Source organism: Drosophila sulfurigaster, chromosome X (assembly GCF_023558435.1).
Source record: "Drosophila sulfurigaster albostrigata strain 15112-1811.04 chromosome X, ASM2355843v2, whole genome shotgun sequence".
Lineage (NCBI taxonomy): Eukaryota > Metazoa > Arthropoda > Insecta > Diptera > Drosophilidae > Drosophila > Drosophila sulfurigaster.
Genome location: NC_084885.1, coordinates 13,699,068 through 13,719,174, shown reverse-complemented (window position 1 = coordinate 13,719,174; position 20,107 = coordinate 13,699,068). Strand labels below are relative to the sequence as shown.

Below are 20,107 nucleotides of genomic sequence, written 5' to 3'. Positions count from 1 at the left end.
AGTACAGCGCAATTATAGACCATAGTATTTTAATTATCAATACATTATCATTACTTCATATTTTTGCATGATTTGATTGCATCAGAGTGAACAACTTTTATAAGTCAGGTTATAAAAATTCCATGGCAATTATTATGAGTGCATTTTTGGTGCAAAGTAAAACAATATAATAATATAAAAATAAGTAAGAAAGCTACTGTCGAGTGTGATACATCTGTTAATAAAAGAGTTATCGGGTATAATTATTTTAAACCGACTCTAGATATTAGTGAACTACGCACAAATGCAACAAAAGCAGAATTTTAAACTCCTCAGTCAACAACTACTCTAGTAAATGCTTTTTTCCTTAAAGAAACTTAAACAATATACCTTACATTGTTTTTCACTAGCTTAATTTGTGTAAGTAGAATATTTTTTGTAATATAAAACATTTTCACTAGTAAAGTATTTCTACCTAATACTTGAATTTAATGTTCTACTTACTTTTTAAGTAAATTGTACTTTCTTTAATGTAATTTGTATTTCAATTTCATTTCAATAAAAATGAAGGGTAAATAATTTTACCTGTTTGTTGTTGAACTAACTGACACACCAGATCCCTCAGATTCACCGATATCCGATCGTTCCGTTGTGCGTCCACGTGTGCGACTCAATGTGGCATAATGCTTGGTCTGCGTCTGCTGCTCCTTGACGACAGTACGACGTTCCTCTTCCTGCTCCTCTTCTGACTCGGATTCAAGCGGTGCTGGCTTCGTTGTTGTGCTGGGACGTGCGCGTCTCAAGCTTGTATACGATGGCGTTGCAGCGCTCAATGGACGCCTTGTGGTCGTCTCAGGTTGTGGCACATCGAGCTCCTCGTCATCAGTCTCATTGTTGGCGGTCAGCTCAGTGTCGTGCTCCTCACGATTGACACCACGATTGCGATTGATGGTCACGTACTGTTTGCGTTCCTTGAGGAAACCCTCGGACTCGGCAATCTTGTCGATGCCCTCGTTTTGTGGTCCCTGGCGACTGTTGCCGCGCACCACCGACGAGTACTTCGAGTAGCTTGATTGCGATTGCGAGTTGCCTTCGCCGCTGCTCTCCGCACCTGCATTGTTAAGAGTTTTGCTCGATTCGGTTGTCTCGGTGACTTGCACACGATTGCGTGTGAACGCATTGAAGGTGCCAGGACGTTTCAGGACACGATCGTACAGTGATTTGCTGATCGTTGAGGGTGTTGTTGGTGCTCCGTTGCCAGAGACAGAGGCCGAGTGCTCCTTGAGCGTGATGGAACCATCTTTGTTTTGCAACAAATGCTTCTCGAGTTTCTCGACTCCGCCGACCTTTCGGATCAGATCGATGAGCTCCTTAATCACTTGTGGATCCTCTTCAGCATCGTTGAACCTGTTTACCGAGTGCTCCTCATTGCCGTCCTCTTCGTCGTATTCAATCACCTCTGGTGCAGCTGTCGTTGTGGTACTCGTTGTGGTTGTTGTGGTGCTTGTGGTGCTCGAGACGCGTGGATAAATTGGGCGTGCCACTGGTGCTGCTGTCACGCGATTCTGGTTGCTAGCTGGTCGCCTGGTTGTTGTTGTCGTCGTCTTAGCAGTTGTTGTGGTAATTGGAGGCGATGTCGTCGATCTATAAAGAAGTGCAATTGAGCGTAATTTAAAGCAAACAAGTGATTTAAATACCAAATGCTATCAGCTAAATTCGACATAAAATAAGTTCATTAATGCAAAATGTATTTTACTATTTAATACTCGTTTCACAGCATAGAAAATAAATATATTTCCACTTACTTCTTTGTTTTGCATGGCACATTACGAGCAAAATCGCATGAATCGGCAGCAGGATTGAAATACAATCCCGATGGACAAGTGAACTGATGTCCGACAATTCCCAGGCCCGATGGACCGCTATCCAAGCACCAATAGTATTTCTTGCAGTCACGAGGATGCTGGAAGAAGCCCTCCTCTTCGCACTTGAAGTCCGAACCAGGATCCGGTGTAGTCGGTGGTGCCGGTGTCGTCGAGCCACGTCCACCAATATACAGAGATGAGCCCTCGGCTTCAGTTAGTCGAATTGCGGCTGTGCTGCGTGGTGTCACTGTCGTTGTACTGCTGACAGCAGGTCGGCGAGTGGCAGACTGTCTGCTAGCACCTGAGTCGGGCTTGGAGGTTAGTTGATTGCGATCGCGACCTCGCGAGCGTGATGGCTTCTGTGGACTGCTTGGTTTGCCCACCTCATTGATGCCCAGTCTGACGAATGGATAAAATGCATATCGATATTAAATTAATGGGTTGACTTCTGATATTAGCTTAAATTACAAACTAGATTGTCAATTTTTATAACTATGCTATCGATGATGAAACAAAATTGAAGGGATTCAATAAACATTAACGTCAATAAACGCAGAAATCATATTCGCATTTGAATGTCTATTTAGTGATAAATTTTATCCATTATTCATTGTGTATTATCCATTAGATAATATACAGCTGTAAACTTTGAAATAGCAGTGCGACAGAAACAAAACTTTTGTTAGTAGATCGTTTAAAATACCAAAATGCTTTCTAATGTGTTTCCAATTACATATGTGACGAAGCCCGAAAACCGTGGTATGCATACTTAAATACATTTGTTCTATTGCGATGGGAAACATTGTTCAAAGAAAACTTAGTTTCAAACCCTTAGTTCAGCATCGTTCCTTCTTAATTAGTACTTGGATTTGAACCCATCACCATCAGCATTAGGAACTCACCCAAACGCCTCGAGCATTGCCTCCTTGGCAGCCTCAATCAGCGGATACGGTTTGCCGCTGCACGCGCCACGGAAATCATCGTTGTCAATGGCCCAGAACATAATACCTCCCAGTCCATGGGCAACCACATACTCGGCCTTTTTGCGCACAATAGCTTCATCATCGTAGCCAACCCATTGGTTGCGTCTATACGCATACGGACCCATCACATTTTCATTCGGCTGCACTACAGTCCAATCTGGATCGTCTTTGAGTGTTTGGCAAATCTAATGAAAGAACGAAAATGTCAGCGAAAGGCAACAATCAATGAAAGAGTCAACAAACCTCATAGTAAGCCAAATATCCCTTTTCGCGGGTCGCATCGCCCTGTTCGCCGGGTCCCTCAGATGGGGCGCCAAGCTCAGTGCTTTCCTCGTTGATGAGCGTGTAGGATCGTCCATAGGTGGGAATACCCAACACCAACTTGTCGCGATCAGCGCCAGCCTTCAAATAGTACTTGATGGAGTAGTCCTTTAAAAGGAGAACATAAATCATTAATATCATTTCAATTAACAAGATTTCATACTATCACTTACGATATTCAACTCGGCATCGTAATTGTACTCGGAATCATCCTCCAAGGAGTAGAGAGGCGCATGATGATTAACCGATGGCTCGTGCGACGAATGGAAATCGTAGGTCAACACATTGAACCAATCCAGATACTTATTCAACTTGGGCACATCGTATCCCTTGTCAATGTACTCAATACCCGCAGGAACAGCCATTGTAAGCAGCAACCTTGTACGTCCGGTTTTCTCCGATTCACGTTCGAATTCCGCTCTCAGTTCACGCACAAATTCAGCATAGTTATCGCGATCACGCGACTTGCCACCTTCACGATGTGCCGGATATTCCCAATCCAAATCAATACCATCAAAGTGATTTTGTCGCAAGAACTTCAAGATGTTCTTAATGAATTGCTGACGTCGTTCAGGATTGGCCACCAATGGTGAGAAACGTGAAGAGGCTTCATTCCAGCCGCCAATTGCAATCATTGTTTTCAATTGCTTGTTGTACGTTTTGAGCCCGGTGAATTTCGCATAGCCACCTAATAAAAGAGGGAATGATAGAATAAATGTACAAATTAAAAATAAGAAGTCGTAAAACGAAAATAATATCATAAATAAAATACATTTTTAAATATTTTTTTGTACATTTTAAATAAAAATTGCAGTGTAACGTTTGTCTGCAAATTTTAGTTCCGATTCACAAGTTATTTTTAAGCAAGTGATGAATAAAATTGAATATTTTAAAATGATTTCTAACATGTCGACAAAAAAAGTTGTAGTTTTTACTTTGGAGATAACAAGAATTATAAATGGTTTAATCTGTCTTTGAATTAAGTGTTTTCTATTAACAGTTCTTAATGAATTTTAAATTTAAAATAGTTTTCACTGCAATGAATCTAATTTTAATTACTTTATAATAAAAGTTGATTTCATTGCATATTTTTTTTTTAATTTTGTATCTCTATTCGCTTTGATATCTCGTGACTTACCCTGTTCTATGTCTTGGTACTTGTCGAACGGCTTCATTTGATTGTCCTTCGTGAATCCACCGAATGCATAGATCAAATGTGTGCACAAATATGGATTGATGTTCTGTGGATTGAATTTCGCAGTACCCGGTCGATAAACACTCCAATTTGTGTAGTAGCAAACAACTCGGCCTTCGGAGCTCGCGACTGCAATAATCACATAATTGAATTAGGTATTTCTTGAATAATCGACGGTACACGGAATGGTATTGGGCAATCAACAAAAATATGAAAAGAAAACTTACCATTTATAAAATAGGAGAGCACGCAAAGTAAAAAGAGCGCTCGCCAGGCCGTTCCATGCCGGAACTGAAAGATGATAATACGATTATTGAAAATGATGAAGCCGAAAAAACCAAAAAAAAAACACTGACGGAAGTATTTTGGTGGTGCATAATTTATGAAACATTCGATTGACAATCATTGACACTGATTTTGATGGAATCGTATAAAAATCTTTACATACTCTCGTATAATAATCAACTTAAAAACAGAAAAAGAAAATGCAAAACCAATTCATTCACAGTGAGTTCCCATGAAGGTCGAGTTGGTATCAAATATGTTACACAATCTCATGAATTTTGTATGCAAATTCCATTTAATTTTATTCAACATCAGTATGTTAGATACGTATGTTATTTTTTTTCTCTCTTTTCCTTTTTTCGATTTCATTCTTCAACCTGCACAGTGGCTAGTTTTATGGTGCGCTTGTGTGTCGAAAATACAGGTATTATATTACCTCAAACTCGAAGAATGCGGCAAGGTAATGTCAAGCATAAGTAATCAAAGCCAAATCAAGATTAGAAACAATCAAACGTTTGATTCACTTTTAGCTTAAGATTTTTTCCGCTAGATTAAGATGTTTTGGGCTAACATCTTTTAAAGGGTTTAGAATTATTAAAATTGCAAATGAACATTATATTTATGTATATCTGAGATCTAAATGAATAAGTAAGAAATTACAAATTTAGTAAAATTATTCGATATTGATTTTTATATCCGATATCTAAATGTATAAAGGCATTGAACAGCATTTATGCATCTGAAAAAGAAATAGAATCATATATAAACAAAACTAACTTTTCGTTTCCCAAAAAGAGAGAGATAGCCACATCTTCGTATAATTTATTCCACTAATAACATAAATTACATGCCTCAAAATTCGAGACGTTCATTGATCATATATTAATTGCCCGCATTTGAAATTGGAGTGAAACTGATTAGCCTGCTTTTTTTCGCTGATCGTGTTCATCGTTGAGCCGGAGATGTCTATAATATGCTGTGACATAAGGCTATAATCGTAGTAATTAGAGCAAATGTAAGCAGAGCAACAACAAAAGCAGCATCGGCTGAGTCAGTGTCAAAAATTAAGCATTTTTGTGTTTTTTTTCACTTTTGCCAAACGTCTCTCGCTCATAATAAATGCTTAAATAGCAAATACGAACAGACATATGTATAGTATATGAAAACAAAACAACGGATTTTGGAATTAAAATGCCAAACGTTTGGTAACATTATAAAAACAACAACACAAACAAAAATAAAAACAACGTAAGTGGCCCAAACTACAACCATCTCCCTTACACATATTCGGATATTGAACAACGGCGAACAACAAAGTTACATAAGCAAAGGCAAACAGCAACAACAACAACAACAAGTTGTGGATTGTGTGTGTGAATGTGAGGCATGCGGGTTTTTAGCTCACACAATGATCTACACACACACACACACATACAGACACACGCATACGATGCACACACACATACATGTGAAAACATGTCTTTCATTTTGTCCAAGTCAAAGTGATTTTTACACGTCCCCTAAAAAACAACATGAATGATTACCATCTAACAGTAACTCAGAAGAAAAAAAAACGCCAATTGGCCATCATCATTATCATCGAATAGATGCGGTTTTTCTTTATTAAATTTATTAATACTTTGCTTTAGAAATGCATGTCTTATTATTATCGAAGCAAGCACTTTGATTTAATGGAGAACAAGACGAGAAATCTGTGTTTTTGAGGGGGGAATCAATGCATGTTTTTTTTGTTTTGTTTAACTATTGGAAGCCCTGGGATCTGAATTAATTGCCAAACTCAAACAACGTTTGGGCTGCAAGGTGAAAGTTTTAATTGTTTTTGATGTGATATGAACAAAAAAAAATGTAAAATATGAACAAGTCATGCACAATATTTGTTTTTTGTGAAATGGAAAACTGATGTCTGTATCAGCGACTTTGAGTTCTATCAAGTTTCTGTTGTAATGCTTTTCCACTTCAAATTTCAATCGAACAATCGACTTCGTACCCATCCTCAACACAAACAAAGAGAAATAAGAGTACAATCGCATAGCTTTCGCCTCAAAGAGTCCGTAAGTCGTATCCATATCCGGGCAAGTACTTATGCCATTTGGAGTATCGGAGTGTGGAGTGTGCCATTTGCACTGACGACCCTCGAGTGGCGGAACATTCACCAAAGCATTCTCTCTCTCTCGCTCGAGATTGACGGGGGAAAGTGCATAGGATTGTATTGATTATAGCGGCATATTAACCTGGTGCCAGAGACTGGTGTGGACCAAAAACAAAAAAAAAAAAAAAGGAGAAAAAATGCAATTGATTGGGTCATTGGACATCATTGAATATGGTCGATAAAACAGCAACGAGAAAAACAACAGTGGTGGCAATTTACATGTATACACCATACTATATATAGTCATACCATAGTTTACATTGCTTGTATTGCGGTTGCTTGTTTCGTTAACGCTGTCTTCGTCGTGTTGTCGCACGCATTGCTTAACATTTCTTTACTGCCGATATCGAAATGAAAAGCGACTGCAGCCAGTTACCTCCAAACGAGTCTTGCATTCAGCGCAAAAACACACAAAAACCAACAACAACAACAAATAGAGAGACAACAAATATCCAAATAAAATATTAACTATTTGGGTTGCATAATGCGCGCATGCGCATTGATTGGTTTGACTGTTGACAAATTTGTCAATCTGATGCCAAAATGCATGGCGCGCACAGCACACGCATCAGCTATAATGTCGCATTTACTTAATCGAGTTTATGCCTTTCAGACCGTATAAATATATGGTTTGGTATTTGTAGAAAGAGTAGAGCTACTCTTTTTTTTTGTAGTTTTAAAATGGATTTTAATTGAGTATACTAATTGTTTTACAAAGGGTGCAACAGCTTCGGCTTCGGCTTCGGCTTCGTCATCAGCATGCAGCATTCGGTATTTAGCATTATAAACTGTGTCAGTTGTAATTTAACGCCAGACTTTGCCAACTTTTTGAGATCACTTCAATTGATGAACCTCCTTCCTCCCATTCCCCTCTCTGTCACTCTAAACGGGGGACGGCGACAAATTTATGGCTAGCAAGTTTGCTGATGATGTCGACAAGTTGCAACACTGGGGCAAACAGACGAAAAGACAAACGGCCTGATGGACAGACAGTCGGACGGACGGACGGACGGACAGACGGATAACTGTGGCATATTTTCATAGTTGTTGTTGTTGCTGCTGCCTGGAGTCTATTTGCCCAAAGAGGCAACTGCAGCTGGGAAGTCTGAGTTGGTTGTGGCTTATGTAAGCCACAACTGCGAGATGGCCGCATATACTCGTATGTTTGCGTTACGCCTGAAAAAATGATTGCATACAAACACACATACGAGCCAAGCCGAGCCGAGCTAAGGTATGCACATACTTTATGTACATATTTGCAATTTCTCATCTAAAGTTGTCACTGTTATTGCTGCAATTACTGAGCTGTTAGTATTGCAGTTGTTACTGCTGTTAATGTTGTTGTTGATGTTACTGTTACTCTTGCTGCTGTTAATGTAGTTGTCGCTGTTACTGCTGCTGCTGTTAATGTTATCGTTGCTCTTACTGTTACAGTTGCTGCCGCTGTTAAAGCTATTGCTGTTACTATTACTCCTGCTGCTTTTAATGCTGTTGTTGCTGTTACTGTTACTCTTGCTGCTGTTAATGTTGTTGTTGCTGTTACTGTTACTCTTGCTGCTACTGCTGCTGCTGCTGTTAATCTTACTGCTGCTGTTGCTAAGGCTGCTCTTTCGATTTTTGCGCTTTGCATATTCGCAACGAATCGTCAAGTTAGCCTTGAAAACGTAACCGGCTATTAAAAAAGTGCTCTCACACACATGTGCATAACTTTTATATACGTACTAGTATTTGTTCACATATCTCTTTGGTCATTGCTTTTGTGTGCTGTGTGCTCTAAATTCAAGAAATGCTGCTTTACGTCATTGTTAAAGCCAGTGGTTGACAAAAGACCTGTGTGATTGCTCTGAGACTTGCGAATTTGCGTTAGAATTGATAGTAAAAACTTTAAACTTGTTTTTTTGTGTGTGTCTCTCTCAATTAGGGCGACGTTTAGCATATTAGCTTAATACACTGTTCCCAAAAGCTACCAAAAAAAAAAAAAACACCAAACAAAAAGACTGATTAAATTCGCACTTATAAAAAAGAATTATTGTTTAGGTTAGGAAAGTACTTTCGTTGTTTATAGATAACAATTATGTGTGAGGATAAAATAGTTAGTCAATGCTACATTTTATTATAGTTTTCATTTAATACTACTAGTTCTATGAACTTTATAATGCATTACTTTTTGTTTCAATAAAATACTGAAGTCAACAATATTGAAGAGAATGTTTAAGCTGTTGTAACTAAATTTTGTCTCAAAGTAGTCTAAACAAAAACATTTTTCAATCTCCAAGATTGTTTGTAACCTGTAGTACATATAAGTTTCTAATCTTGGTAAAATGTAGGAATTTACTACATTTCCTCCGAAATTACCAATTCAAAAACAAAAATTGTAATCAGCAGGTCGAAAGCACTTCTATTTAAAAAAAAACAGCTGTAGTTATATATATATATATAATATATATATATATATATTAAAATTACTCATCGCCAAAATGATATCTCTCTCCGGAAAATGATATCACTATTCTTAGAATGAATTTAAGATTATCGAAAATTAAATTAAAATCGTAATAATTTAATATAAGGAATTATTCAAGAGTATTAAATTATTATTAATAATATAACAGTTGTAAACATTACAGACTTTTCAACATGCTTCCATACTAATGAGGTCTGCAGAGTTCGTCTCTATTAAAAATCAAATTGAATGCAAATTAAAGAAAAAGTTGCTCGCTTTTCGGTACAGTGTATTTGTATAATTAATTTATAATTGGAATGCGACTACGCTGTTTGTTGAAAAACACGATGCTACTTCTAATTAGCTCGAGATTTGATAGTATGCAAATGAGTGCAAAAAAACACTTGCATTGGAACAACATTTTTGTTTTCTATGAAAAAAAGGCGGAAAAAAAGTAACCGACCTCAAAAACTTAATACATAAATTACCGCGTGCTTTTAATAAACGCTTAAAATAAACTAACATATTCCTAGGAAAAACATAGAAGTGCATTTTATGATTATCACTAAAACGTAAAAAAATTGGAAAGGTATTTCTACTATAAAGTGTGTGATTCCAATTAAATGAATAGATCCAGAAATAGTAAATAACACATTCAAAAACTTTTCACATAAATTACCGCGTGATGTTAATAAATGTCTAAACTATTCTTTGGAAAAATATAAAACTGCATTTTGTTGTTATCACTAAAATGCTAAAATTTGCCAAAACTAGAATGTTTTTGTATGTGTTTTATTCTAATCAAGCAAACATTTCAAGAAATAGTAAATAACACTTTTAATAAATGTCTAAACTATTCCTTAGAAATACAAAAAACTGTATTTTGTTGTTATCACTAAAATGCTAAAATTTGCAAAAACTAGAAAGTTATTTCTACTAAAAGTGTGTGATTCTAATTAAATGAATACATCTAGAAATATGTTAGTAAATAACAATTTTAATAAATGTCGAAACTATTCTTTGGAAGAAACATAAAACTGCATTTTGTTGTTAATAATATAATATTTGAACAAAAAATAGAAAGGAATTTCTAATTAACTGAATATAGCGAAATTATAATTCGTTTCATAAAACAGATCACAAGTTTTTGAGTCATTTCATTAAATGATGAATTAAAATAGTAAATTGATTAAGCGATAAGTTTGAATAATGAAATTCAAAGCACTTTATGTAAGTTTGTATCTTCAAGAATTTGGAACGTAAGCTGTTGCATTTTGTTGGTTGAAAATTTCGCGGGCGATTTTGTGCCGTGCGAAGTCGCATTGTTGGCCAACAAAGCGAGCTAACAAGATGTGAGAGATTATCGTGCGAAATTCGCTAGGCCAAGCTGAATTATGACCCAAGGCATTTTCAATTAAGTAACTATGAAAATGAATCATGGTCAGCGGATGGAACAAAAGAGCCAAAAAAATAAGAAAAAAAGAAAAAAATGAAATAACGAAACGAAACGAAAAAGAAACAATATTTTAAGTTCAACTTTTAGTTTTGGCCACAACAGGCTTGCAACGTCAATGACTCCAACGCGACGCGACAAGAGGCGACCAGAGTCAGAGTCAGAGCCATGGGAACCTGGTCAGATGCGTGAACTTTCATCATCAGAGTTGTCCACCGGTTTGGTGGCCGATATGGCAGTTGGTTGGTGAAAATGCAGTTGCTCCTGTTGCAACTGTCTCCACGCGATGTGCACCAAATGGAAAAACACCTGCACAGCAGCTATAATGCCAATTAAAAGATATCAGGCGGCTAACCTGATCGAACTAAGCTAAGACGACGAAGAAGTGTCACGAGTGCAGTGCATTGACTGAGTGCCAACCAGTTCTCTTCGATTCGAGTCGAGTCTTCTTTTTGTCTTTAATCGCTCATTTCGAGTGACAGTTCGCCGAAAATAGTGAAAGTCGTCATCATCATTGATGACGATATCGCCGGTGAATGAACAGCACAGACATTCTAGACATCAACTTTTGCCAGGTGGGGATGGGTTAGTCGCTTGCATTAGTGGATGCATAAAAGATAAAAAAAACTAGTAAAGAAAAGAAAAGTCCAGTCGTTGTGATGTCTGTGAAGCGGATTTTGACGTGGCTCTCGAATAGTCAAATGTGCCATCAAAATGCCTATTAACATGTTGTGAAATTGGACATTTTGATGTCCGAAGACACGCCGATAATGCTTTCTTTCATTCAACTAAATTAAAATAACACTCTCACTCACTGGTAGCAGCGGGATGCTGATTGGCCGGTGTTATATCTCAATTAACCACAATTTACGTCTATTAATGCGACGCGTCATTGATCAGCAGATTTATTTCGAATTTTTTTGTTGGGTGATGAGTATTGAGCACGCAAAATTTACAGTTAGCTACAAGAATCAGTTGGAATAATTAAATTGGTCATAGTTTTAGCTTTCAACTTCAAGTGGCTAAAAGCGAAAACAAAACTTAATCTATTTTGCTTCCGGCGTTCAATTTTCCCACTCTCTTAATGTTTATTCATTTGTTTTTAATGGCTTCGAATGTCTTCTCCTAAAATGAGTTTGTTTTAAATAAAATAGCTAATTTGTCAAATATTATATCACTTAACTCTTTCACTAATTGCAAATCTAATTCAGCTCATTTACCACATTTTACTCAAATTTGATTGGCGTAGGTCGTGATATTTACTTTATTTATTGTTCGTGGGTGTCTTTTAGGCTTGTTATTTTGTTTTATTTTTTATTCACATGCACTATTGTCTTATGCCAACTAATTTCGTTAAAAGCCGACAAAAGTAGATGATCGAAAAAAAGAGAATGATGGCCTTTAATAAAGTGTAATCGAGTATTAATAAACATTCTCTTGCTCTATGGAGCCAAACAATAAGTGTATAATTTTGCAACATCTTTGTGTCTCTTTTTTTTGACTTAAAAGTGATTGTTTGTATCCGTGGGTTTCTAAGGGGTTCAGAGAGCTAACATTTTTTGGTTTTTGTTTTTTGGTAAAGTGCTATAAATATATTTAAGTTGCATATTTGCACAGCACAAAACTACACAAATTATATATACATTTTGTTGGGCTTGAAGTCGTGTCTGGCGTTTCATAAATGTATACAGAAGTCATTTCATTAAAACTTTGCGAATTGCCGCCTTCATGCACGCCTACAAGTTAACATCTATGCGGTTGAAAAGTTTCAGCCTCCTAGCTTTTACAGATCGTTCACTTAGATAGTCAAGTGAGTCAGCCAGGGTAAAGATCTAAAACATATAGTACTATGTAGATAAACACATTAAAACACACGCACAATACTACGTGCTGTCTTTTAAGACCCGTTTCTTTGAATACAGTAAAGTGAGTCCAAGAGTTTTGTCAAAAAAAAAAACAAAGAAAAGTGTGTAGGAGGCAGTTGCAAACGAATCATAAAAGTAACTGAATCTTTTATTTTTACAGAACTATATTCATTTCATTAGATTCGATTTATTGTGACCACTTCGTGTGGTTTGTGAAGTTTTAATTTTGGCTGACTTTAGCATAACAAGAGGGCTTACAATGACAGAGTTCATATCTGTATATACAATACGTATTTGTGGTATTTCATATACCTTGCTTTTAACTAATATATCGAGCACATTAACTAAAACTGAACAGGTATTTCAATGTAAATAAATGAAAGTTGAGAATGGAATTCCATTAGTAATGCCAAGTTATGCTCGCATTCAAGTGCAGAAGTTGCGGGTCTATTACAATTATAGCACAAATTGCATGTAAGCATTGTTACTGGTTTCGCTTGAACTTTTGGTGTGTTAACTAGTTTTTTATTGAGTCATTTCTGAATTCCACGCAGCTGTTTGCTGTGTGTGTGTGTGCTCCAGAGTACTCTAGAAGCATATTTCCAGAATGCTTCAGTGTTTTCTTGTGGTTTGCACATTCATAACAAACTCTGTAAAGCTTCAGCAACAAATATAAAATTATAAATTTAATATGCATGACAATTTCACAAAGCAAATCTTTAACTACTTTTATTTTAAGAAATTTTAATAAACAGCAAAAATTTTTAATGAGTTGAACGAATATACAACTAGATAATAAATAACAGACATTTCTACATATAAGTGTACATTTAATTAAGCATCAAAATGCATCTTTTTAGTGCTTAATCCCATTTCTCTAAATTAATATTGCCATTTAGTTTTTTTGGCATTAAGATCCGTTGGGATGTCTAATTATTCTTTTATTGCCAATGCAGGCTCATAAATCACTCGCATGATTACTCAGTTCATTCTTTTAATTAAATGTTCATAGTCTATTCAAGTCTTAGGATTTGCTTTGCAAGTCTTTCTGATGCTGTTAGTTTTTTCTATAACAGACAACAACACAGAGAGCACATGCTTAGTGACATGTTTAAATGCCAACGAGAGCGAGTCAGTTCAGCTGGAATTTAATTTGTTTTCTTTTGACTTTGATTAACTTGATGCAAGCAAGACAGCCACAGTGGAGTCTAATCGACTGAAAAAATACTTGAACATCTATGACATGCATATATACAAATTATTTATTAATTTTAAAATTCAATCCTTGAGCTTGAGGTGATTAAATTGATGAATAGCGAAGACAGACAGACAGACAGATGGAATGCCGCAAGCTTTGTCACATAATGATTACGCTCTCTTATCATTGACGCTTGCCAGGTATACAAAAATGTGTGATTTTGTTTGCTGCTTTGTGCTTTGAGCTGCGAAACAAGTCGACCTTCAGGCTGAAGCTGGGGGCATGCGTCACGTTTACAGTTACCAATATTGTGATACAGTGAGTTTAATCAGAATTTAATGCTGACAGCTGAGACATTTAAAGATCAGTCATTAATGGGACACATTCCGAAAGGAATGCAACAATAATACTTTTTTTATATATTTTTCCAAGTGAACATTTTATTTAACTTGATAAATTTAATAATTTAACAAAATAAATGTTTAACGCACGCAAATTTGTTTCAAAGATTTGTAAATATTTGTGCATAAGCAAAAAGATTTCGAATAGATTTAGACACTCATATTGAATTTACTTTACATTACGAATAATTTCCTGAAGTTTGTATGTCAACAGCAACAAATTTTTAAATTAAATTTAATGAAAACAGAAAATAAACGTGACTCTAAAATAAATCTATTTAAATCTGATTGAAAAAAGAGCTGATTGACAGCTGCATCTATAAAAATTAGTTCTCAATATTTGAACTGATAACAGCTCAACAAATGTTGCTGATTAGAAGATAATCAAAGCATTGAAGCAATAGCAAATTTCAGCTTAATTCAAGCTCAAACATTTATAGAAAAAATCATCAATATTTTGCATTTTGCTTGAAGAGCTAATCGATCTCGATGTGCTCAGAAATAATCATGACATCGATTTGTCTTTCAAATTGACAATATTTTATGCACTTTGAACAACAAAGTTCATGAACATCTAACTCTTCAGTTTGAGTCAACTTCACAATCGTCTAAGGTCGTCTTGAGCAGAGTTATTGTTATTTCTGCGCCAAGTCTTATTCGCATAGATAATGATGCATTCACGAATTAGCGAAATTCTTCACGAGATACTTATATTCACACTTCATATGCTATATATATATATACTATATATCGTACATATCAATGTGTGCCTATCTCTCTCTCTCTCTCTCTCTCTCGCTCTGGCTCTCTCTCTATGCATAGACCATCTTGATAAGCAAGTGCGTGCCTTGACTAAAACTTTCGAGTGAACGCAAGACTCGCATGCAAAAAAAGCTTTGCGCGAATTTCTCTATTTACGAGCGAATTATCATAGTTATGAAACATTCAGGATCATGAGATAATGTCAAAAGTAAAATATGTCTTAAGTAAGAAATGTTTTTTATTTGTAATTATTCTACTTAAAAGTAAAGCGAAGGGCAAAAGTGTGAATTAGAAGAAATGACATAAATGCACAAAATACACAACAATCTTTTTGTATTTCCCTTTTGAATATCATATTTTTGAAAAAAACTTGTATTTTTTCATTAAATAACTATATTATAATAATATTAGTTATCGCGAGTATTAATATTGGTAGGGAAAAGTTTTTCTATTTGAATCTTTTTTCTATACAACAATCTTTTTATATTTTCCCAATCATTTTTTATATAACTCATAGCTCATATTTATAATGGCATACTTGAAAAGTAATTTACTATTTGAATGTTTTTTTTTATAGATATGAAAATTAACTAAAATATTTTTGAGCTTCCCTTTCGAATCACATATTTTTGGAAAGAAACTGGCTTTTATTTATATTATAACTATATTTTTGTTGTGACTCATCGCTAATATTTCTTTGCAAGATTTATATTTATAAAAAGAAAGAATCTACAATCTTTTTGTGTTTCCCCTTCGAATTACATATTTTTGGAAAGAAGCTTGTATTTTTTTTGCTATATTATAATTATATTACTCATAACTAATATATATTTGCATAAAGTAGTTTACTATTTAAATTTTGTATATATAAAAAATAAATAAACTACAATCTTTTTGTGTTTTCCCTTCGAATTACATATTTTTGGAAAGACGCTTGTATTCTTTCTTTATTATAACTATATTTTAATGATGTTAGTCATCGCTTAAATGCATATTGACATAAAGTAGTTTACTAGTTTAATGTTGTACATATATAAAGTAAATAAACTACAATCTTTTTGTGTTTCCCCTTCGAATTACATATTTTTTCAAACACGAGCGGACATTTTTTTTGCAAAGTAGATGACTACCAAAAAATAAACAAAAACAAACACAGAAAAAAACAAAAAAGATTGAAAAAAGAAACAAGTTCGCAACAACACCTGTATTGTATTGTAGTTAGTGGTAGCATCATTAGCTTGCAGGCGAGCTAATGATTTGTATGGAAAAATCAAAGCGGAACACAAATAATACTGGGATTGAATCATTCACGTGTGTGTGTGTGTGTGTGAGTATGTATAAGTGAACTATGCACCAGAGTGCCTTATGGCCCTCCATCCATGCATACACATATACTATGATACACTCATACTCATACTCGGTATCAACATCAAAAGCTGCAATTACGAGTGGAGTATTGCTTCCCTCTACTACGTAATGTAACAATGTATCTTTTTTTTTTTGTGTTTCGCTTTTTTTCAATGAGACCGTGTACAAGTATCTTGCAGATTCATTACAAGCTAAGTATGGATGCTCTGATAGATTTGCTGACGCTTGTTTTTGCTGGAATGTTGCTTAACTGTTGCAAACCGGTAAGTTAAAGTGCCCACAGCTTATAGCCAAAAACAAAAAACCAAAAAATGGAAAAAAATATGTTGCCAAATGACCTGCAAAGCAGAAGCGCGTGTGCTTAAATTTAAATATAGTTATTGCTGTCGCTGTTGTTGTTGTTGTTGTAATCTCTTCACAGCATTCACTTCTTATTGACCGGTTTGTCACAATCTAATCTGGCTGACGAGCAAAGCAAATAACGAACAAAAAATTGCAGGCGGGTCCCAGGCAAATACAATAAGTGTTATAAAAATGATAAATATATGAAGTATAAGTATAAGAGGAATGCCATGGAAGACGTTGGCGTTGACGTTCGTTGCTTGTTGTCAAGTTTGTTGGCTTTACATTTGCAATTTTTACGCCCTCAGGCAGCAGCAACAGCAGCAGCAGCAGCGAAAAGAGATGCAGAGGCTTTTGAGCCAGCTTTTGAGACGCTACCGCGTTTGAGAGGGTGCATCACTTCCGCCACCGACAGCATTTCAATTCGAAAAACCGACGAACAGAAAGAAAGATCCACTCACACACGATGTGCGTATTGAATGGGAATGATAATGTTATTATTATGTATGGTCACCACCATCATCATACAACAAAAGGTAAAAACACGTAACACACGCACACACATATTATATATTTTAAAGCCAAACTTATGATGAGCAGTTATCCCAGACTTTTACACTTGTCGCAATAAACTTGTTTCGCCCCCGCCCTTAAAAAGCCGGAATACAGTCGAAAACATATTTTTGGAACTAGCGCATATTATCGAAAAAAAAGAGACCTGAAAGTGAATCTATACCAAAAATAAATGTACAAACAAGTTTTGTTGCTTCTTTTTTTCAGTCTTGTGTTGTGTTGTGTTATTTTAATGCCCAACGGTGATGATGATCACTTTGTTGCTGTGAATGCTTAAACGAAAATTTGCATGACAGCTAAAATTGCGTGAATATGGTAGTTGGGAACGTCAATAGCATCTGGTCAGACAGATGATATTACTACCCAAGCTTGGGCACAAAGCGGATGTAAAAGAAACTACATAAAAAAAATAAAATAAAAGTGGAAACCAATCGTCAACGCAAAATGATCAAAAATAAAACTCCAATTGCCCAGCTAGGCACAGAAAAAGCGATGAAAAAAATCAGCGAAGAAAGTATTGCTTATTTATTTGATTGTAGTATGCATTGCATGTTTCAAATACGAATATACTATTACTTTACACTTTAAGTGCCGTTTTTTTTTTTGGCGTCTATAGTATTCTACTACATGGCCAGGCAATTATTTATTTACATTTTCTTTTGCTTGGCCATTTCATCTGTGCGCATGTGAGATGCACGATAAATACGCAAACCAACAACAAAATAAAAATAAAAAAAAAAATGTTCGAATTAAATTTGATGAGGAATCGAATCGTGTTTGAAAGTTTTCAACAGGTGTTAATGAGCAAATCTATCTATTGATGAGAAAATTTGTTCGCTTTTGTTGTTATATAAGATGGCAAATACAGTTGTCAACAAACAAACGAAAAGAAATAAAAGCAAAAGTTATTTGTCATACTAATTTAGACTGAGAGCTAAGAAAATCTGTTTCATAATTATATATGCGAAAGTTGCGGTAGCTCGGCTCGATTAGCTAATTTCACTAGAAAATTAATACAATTTGATGATTTCTGTTCGGATCGGATCGGATCGGTTCTTGCTTATTTATTATGCAATAAAGAAGCGGAATTTTTGGGTAGTATAATTGCAAGTTAAAACCAGACAAATTAATGCAAAATGAAAACGAAATGATCAGACTCGAGTGTGTTTCTGTCTGAAGATGCAGGTTTATGCAAACCGGTTGTAGAACATTTAAATTGTATTTTTGGTTGTGCTGTCTGAGATCTACAAACTGTGATATGCAAAAGTAACAAGCGAATATCGTCAAGTAGAAATATTGACTTCCTTGAGAGCAGCTCAATTTCGAGTAGAGTATTTTGTTGCACTGCCCTTGAGATATTTGTTGGGCAGGTTGATGTGCGATGCGATGCGATGCGATGCGATGCGATGCGTTGCGTTGCCGCAACAACTTTCGCCTCAACCGAATTCAAGGCTGATTTACTGCAAAATCCTGTCCCGCTCTTATATAATGCATACTATAAAGGCATCCAATGCTCAGGAAACGAAAGAGGGTCACAGCAACCCGTTAAAAGATATATATGTATGTATATAAAAGCCTTCAGTTTACGATTGGTCAAATGATCTGTGCCAATTACTACCCAACAAAGCAAAAAAAAAAATACACGAAATCATTTTGGTGGCAAAACACTTTTCCAACTTACCGGAAGCATTTTGGCGGCAATGCTTTTAGGGGCTACTTGTTGTTGTATCTGATGTTGTTGTTGTTGTACTTGAGGTATGCAGTTTAATTCGCCGTCTCGCTTGTCGTCGGTCGGTATTTTTTGTGTTGTTGTAATTATTTATTATTGGCGCTGCTGTTGGTAATTCGGTTAAACGTATCTAACGGGTTACCTTCGTATTTGGCGGCTACAAAATATTGACATTTGTATTTATATTTACATTTTTTATTTCTTTATTCCAGTTGTGTTTTTGTTTTTTTTTTGAGTGATTTGAAAAATATTTGGAAAACTTAATGTTGAATGTGGGCCACAAACACTTTTATCTGATTTTGTTGTATGTGTTTTGTGTTTTGGTATATTTGTGGCTGCTGCAGAAAGTTTATGCAATCCATGTTGGCTTTTTGCAAAACTGCTTGGCTTTATGCTCGGCAGGCCAGAAAACAGCATGAGCAAAACCAAAACCAAAACCAAAACCCAAGACCAAAAACAAAACCAGATCCAAAATCCAAAAACTGTTACACGTCTGCGCATTTAGCTTTTCACTTTCAGCTGCAAGCTGGGCGCGTTTGTTGGGCTTTTACCACTATTCTTCACATTCAATTTTCCAAATACATTTTCGCAATTTGTTATTTTCTTATGATCTTATTTTTACACACGCAATTGGCAAAACAAAAAAAAATTGTACAAAAAAAAGCCAAACAACTAAAACTAAACAAATCAATTGCAAGCAAATAGTATAATTAAATATCCGAAAAGAGTTTTATTTACGATTGGGTTTCGTGATAAAAACCAAAAAAAAAAATCAGAAAACAGAAACAGAAAAAAAACAACAAACTGCTAACAACAACTAACATTCAGTGTGTGAAAACCAAAACTCCGCAAGCCAACAGTACCGTTCAAGAGTTGCCGTTGCACTAAATTCGACTTATGGCCAACAAGCGTAGCCAGCCAACAAATTTGCCCAGTGTTGCTGAGAGGGGCCACCACACCATCACCATCACCAACATCAACATCAACACCAACACCAATACACCAATACCTATACCATTACACCAATAAGGCAACTACAAGTTTTCTTCACGTTGCGCAGCCGCAAAGCAGTGACGACAAAGTTAACAGCTCTGTTAATAACAGAGAAGCATTAGTCACATTTCAAGTGAGCCGCTGTTAAGTGAGAGTGTTCTGTTGGAATGCTTTTAGCGCGG

General features: G+C 35.7%; 1 protein-coding gene across 10 annotated transcripts in view; it reads right to left on the bottom strand.

The window, feature by feature from the left end:
• Nucleotides 1-19,846, bottom strand: part of LOC133849439 (mucin-2) — a 40,339-nt gene extending 20,493 nt beyond the window's left edge. For 9 of the 10 annotated variants that reach the window (XM_062285522.1, XM_062285527.1, XM_062285528.1 and 6 more), the window contains exons 1-9: nt 19,755-19,846; nt 18,885-19,089; nt 4,571-4,634; nt 4,287-4,472; nt 3,322-3,836; nt 3,071-3,256; nt 2,747-3,012; nt 1,785-2,243; nt 565-1,623 (exon numbers count right to left, since the gene is read on the bottom strand). In XM_062285522.1, coding sequence (XP_062141506.1) covers nt 565-1,623; nt 1,785-2,243; nt 2,747-3,012; nt 3,071-3,256; nt 3,322-3,836; nt 4,287-4,472; nt 4,571-4,634; nt 18,885-18,893 — 2,744 coding nt within the window. In that variant the 5' untranslated portion in view covers nt 18,894-19,089; nt 19,755-19,846. The remainder of the gene's footprint in view (nt 1-564; nt 1,624-1,784; nt 2,244-2,746; nt 3,013-3,070; nt 3,257-3,321; nt 3,837-4,286; nt 4,473-4,570; nt 4,635-18,884; nt 19,090-19,754) is intronic. The other variant, XM_062285523.1, reaches the window with a different exon arrangement.
• Nucleotides 19,847-20,107: the final 261 nt, after the last annotated feature.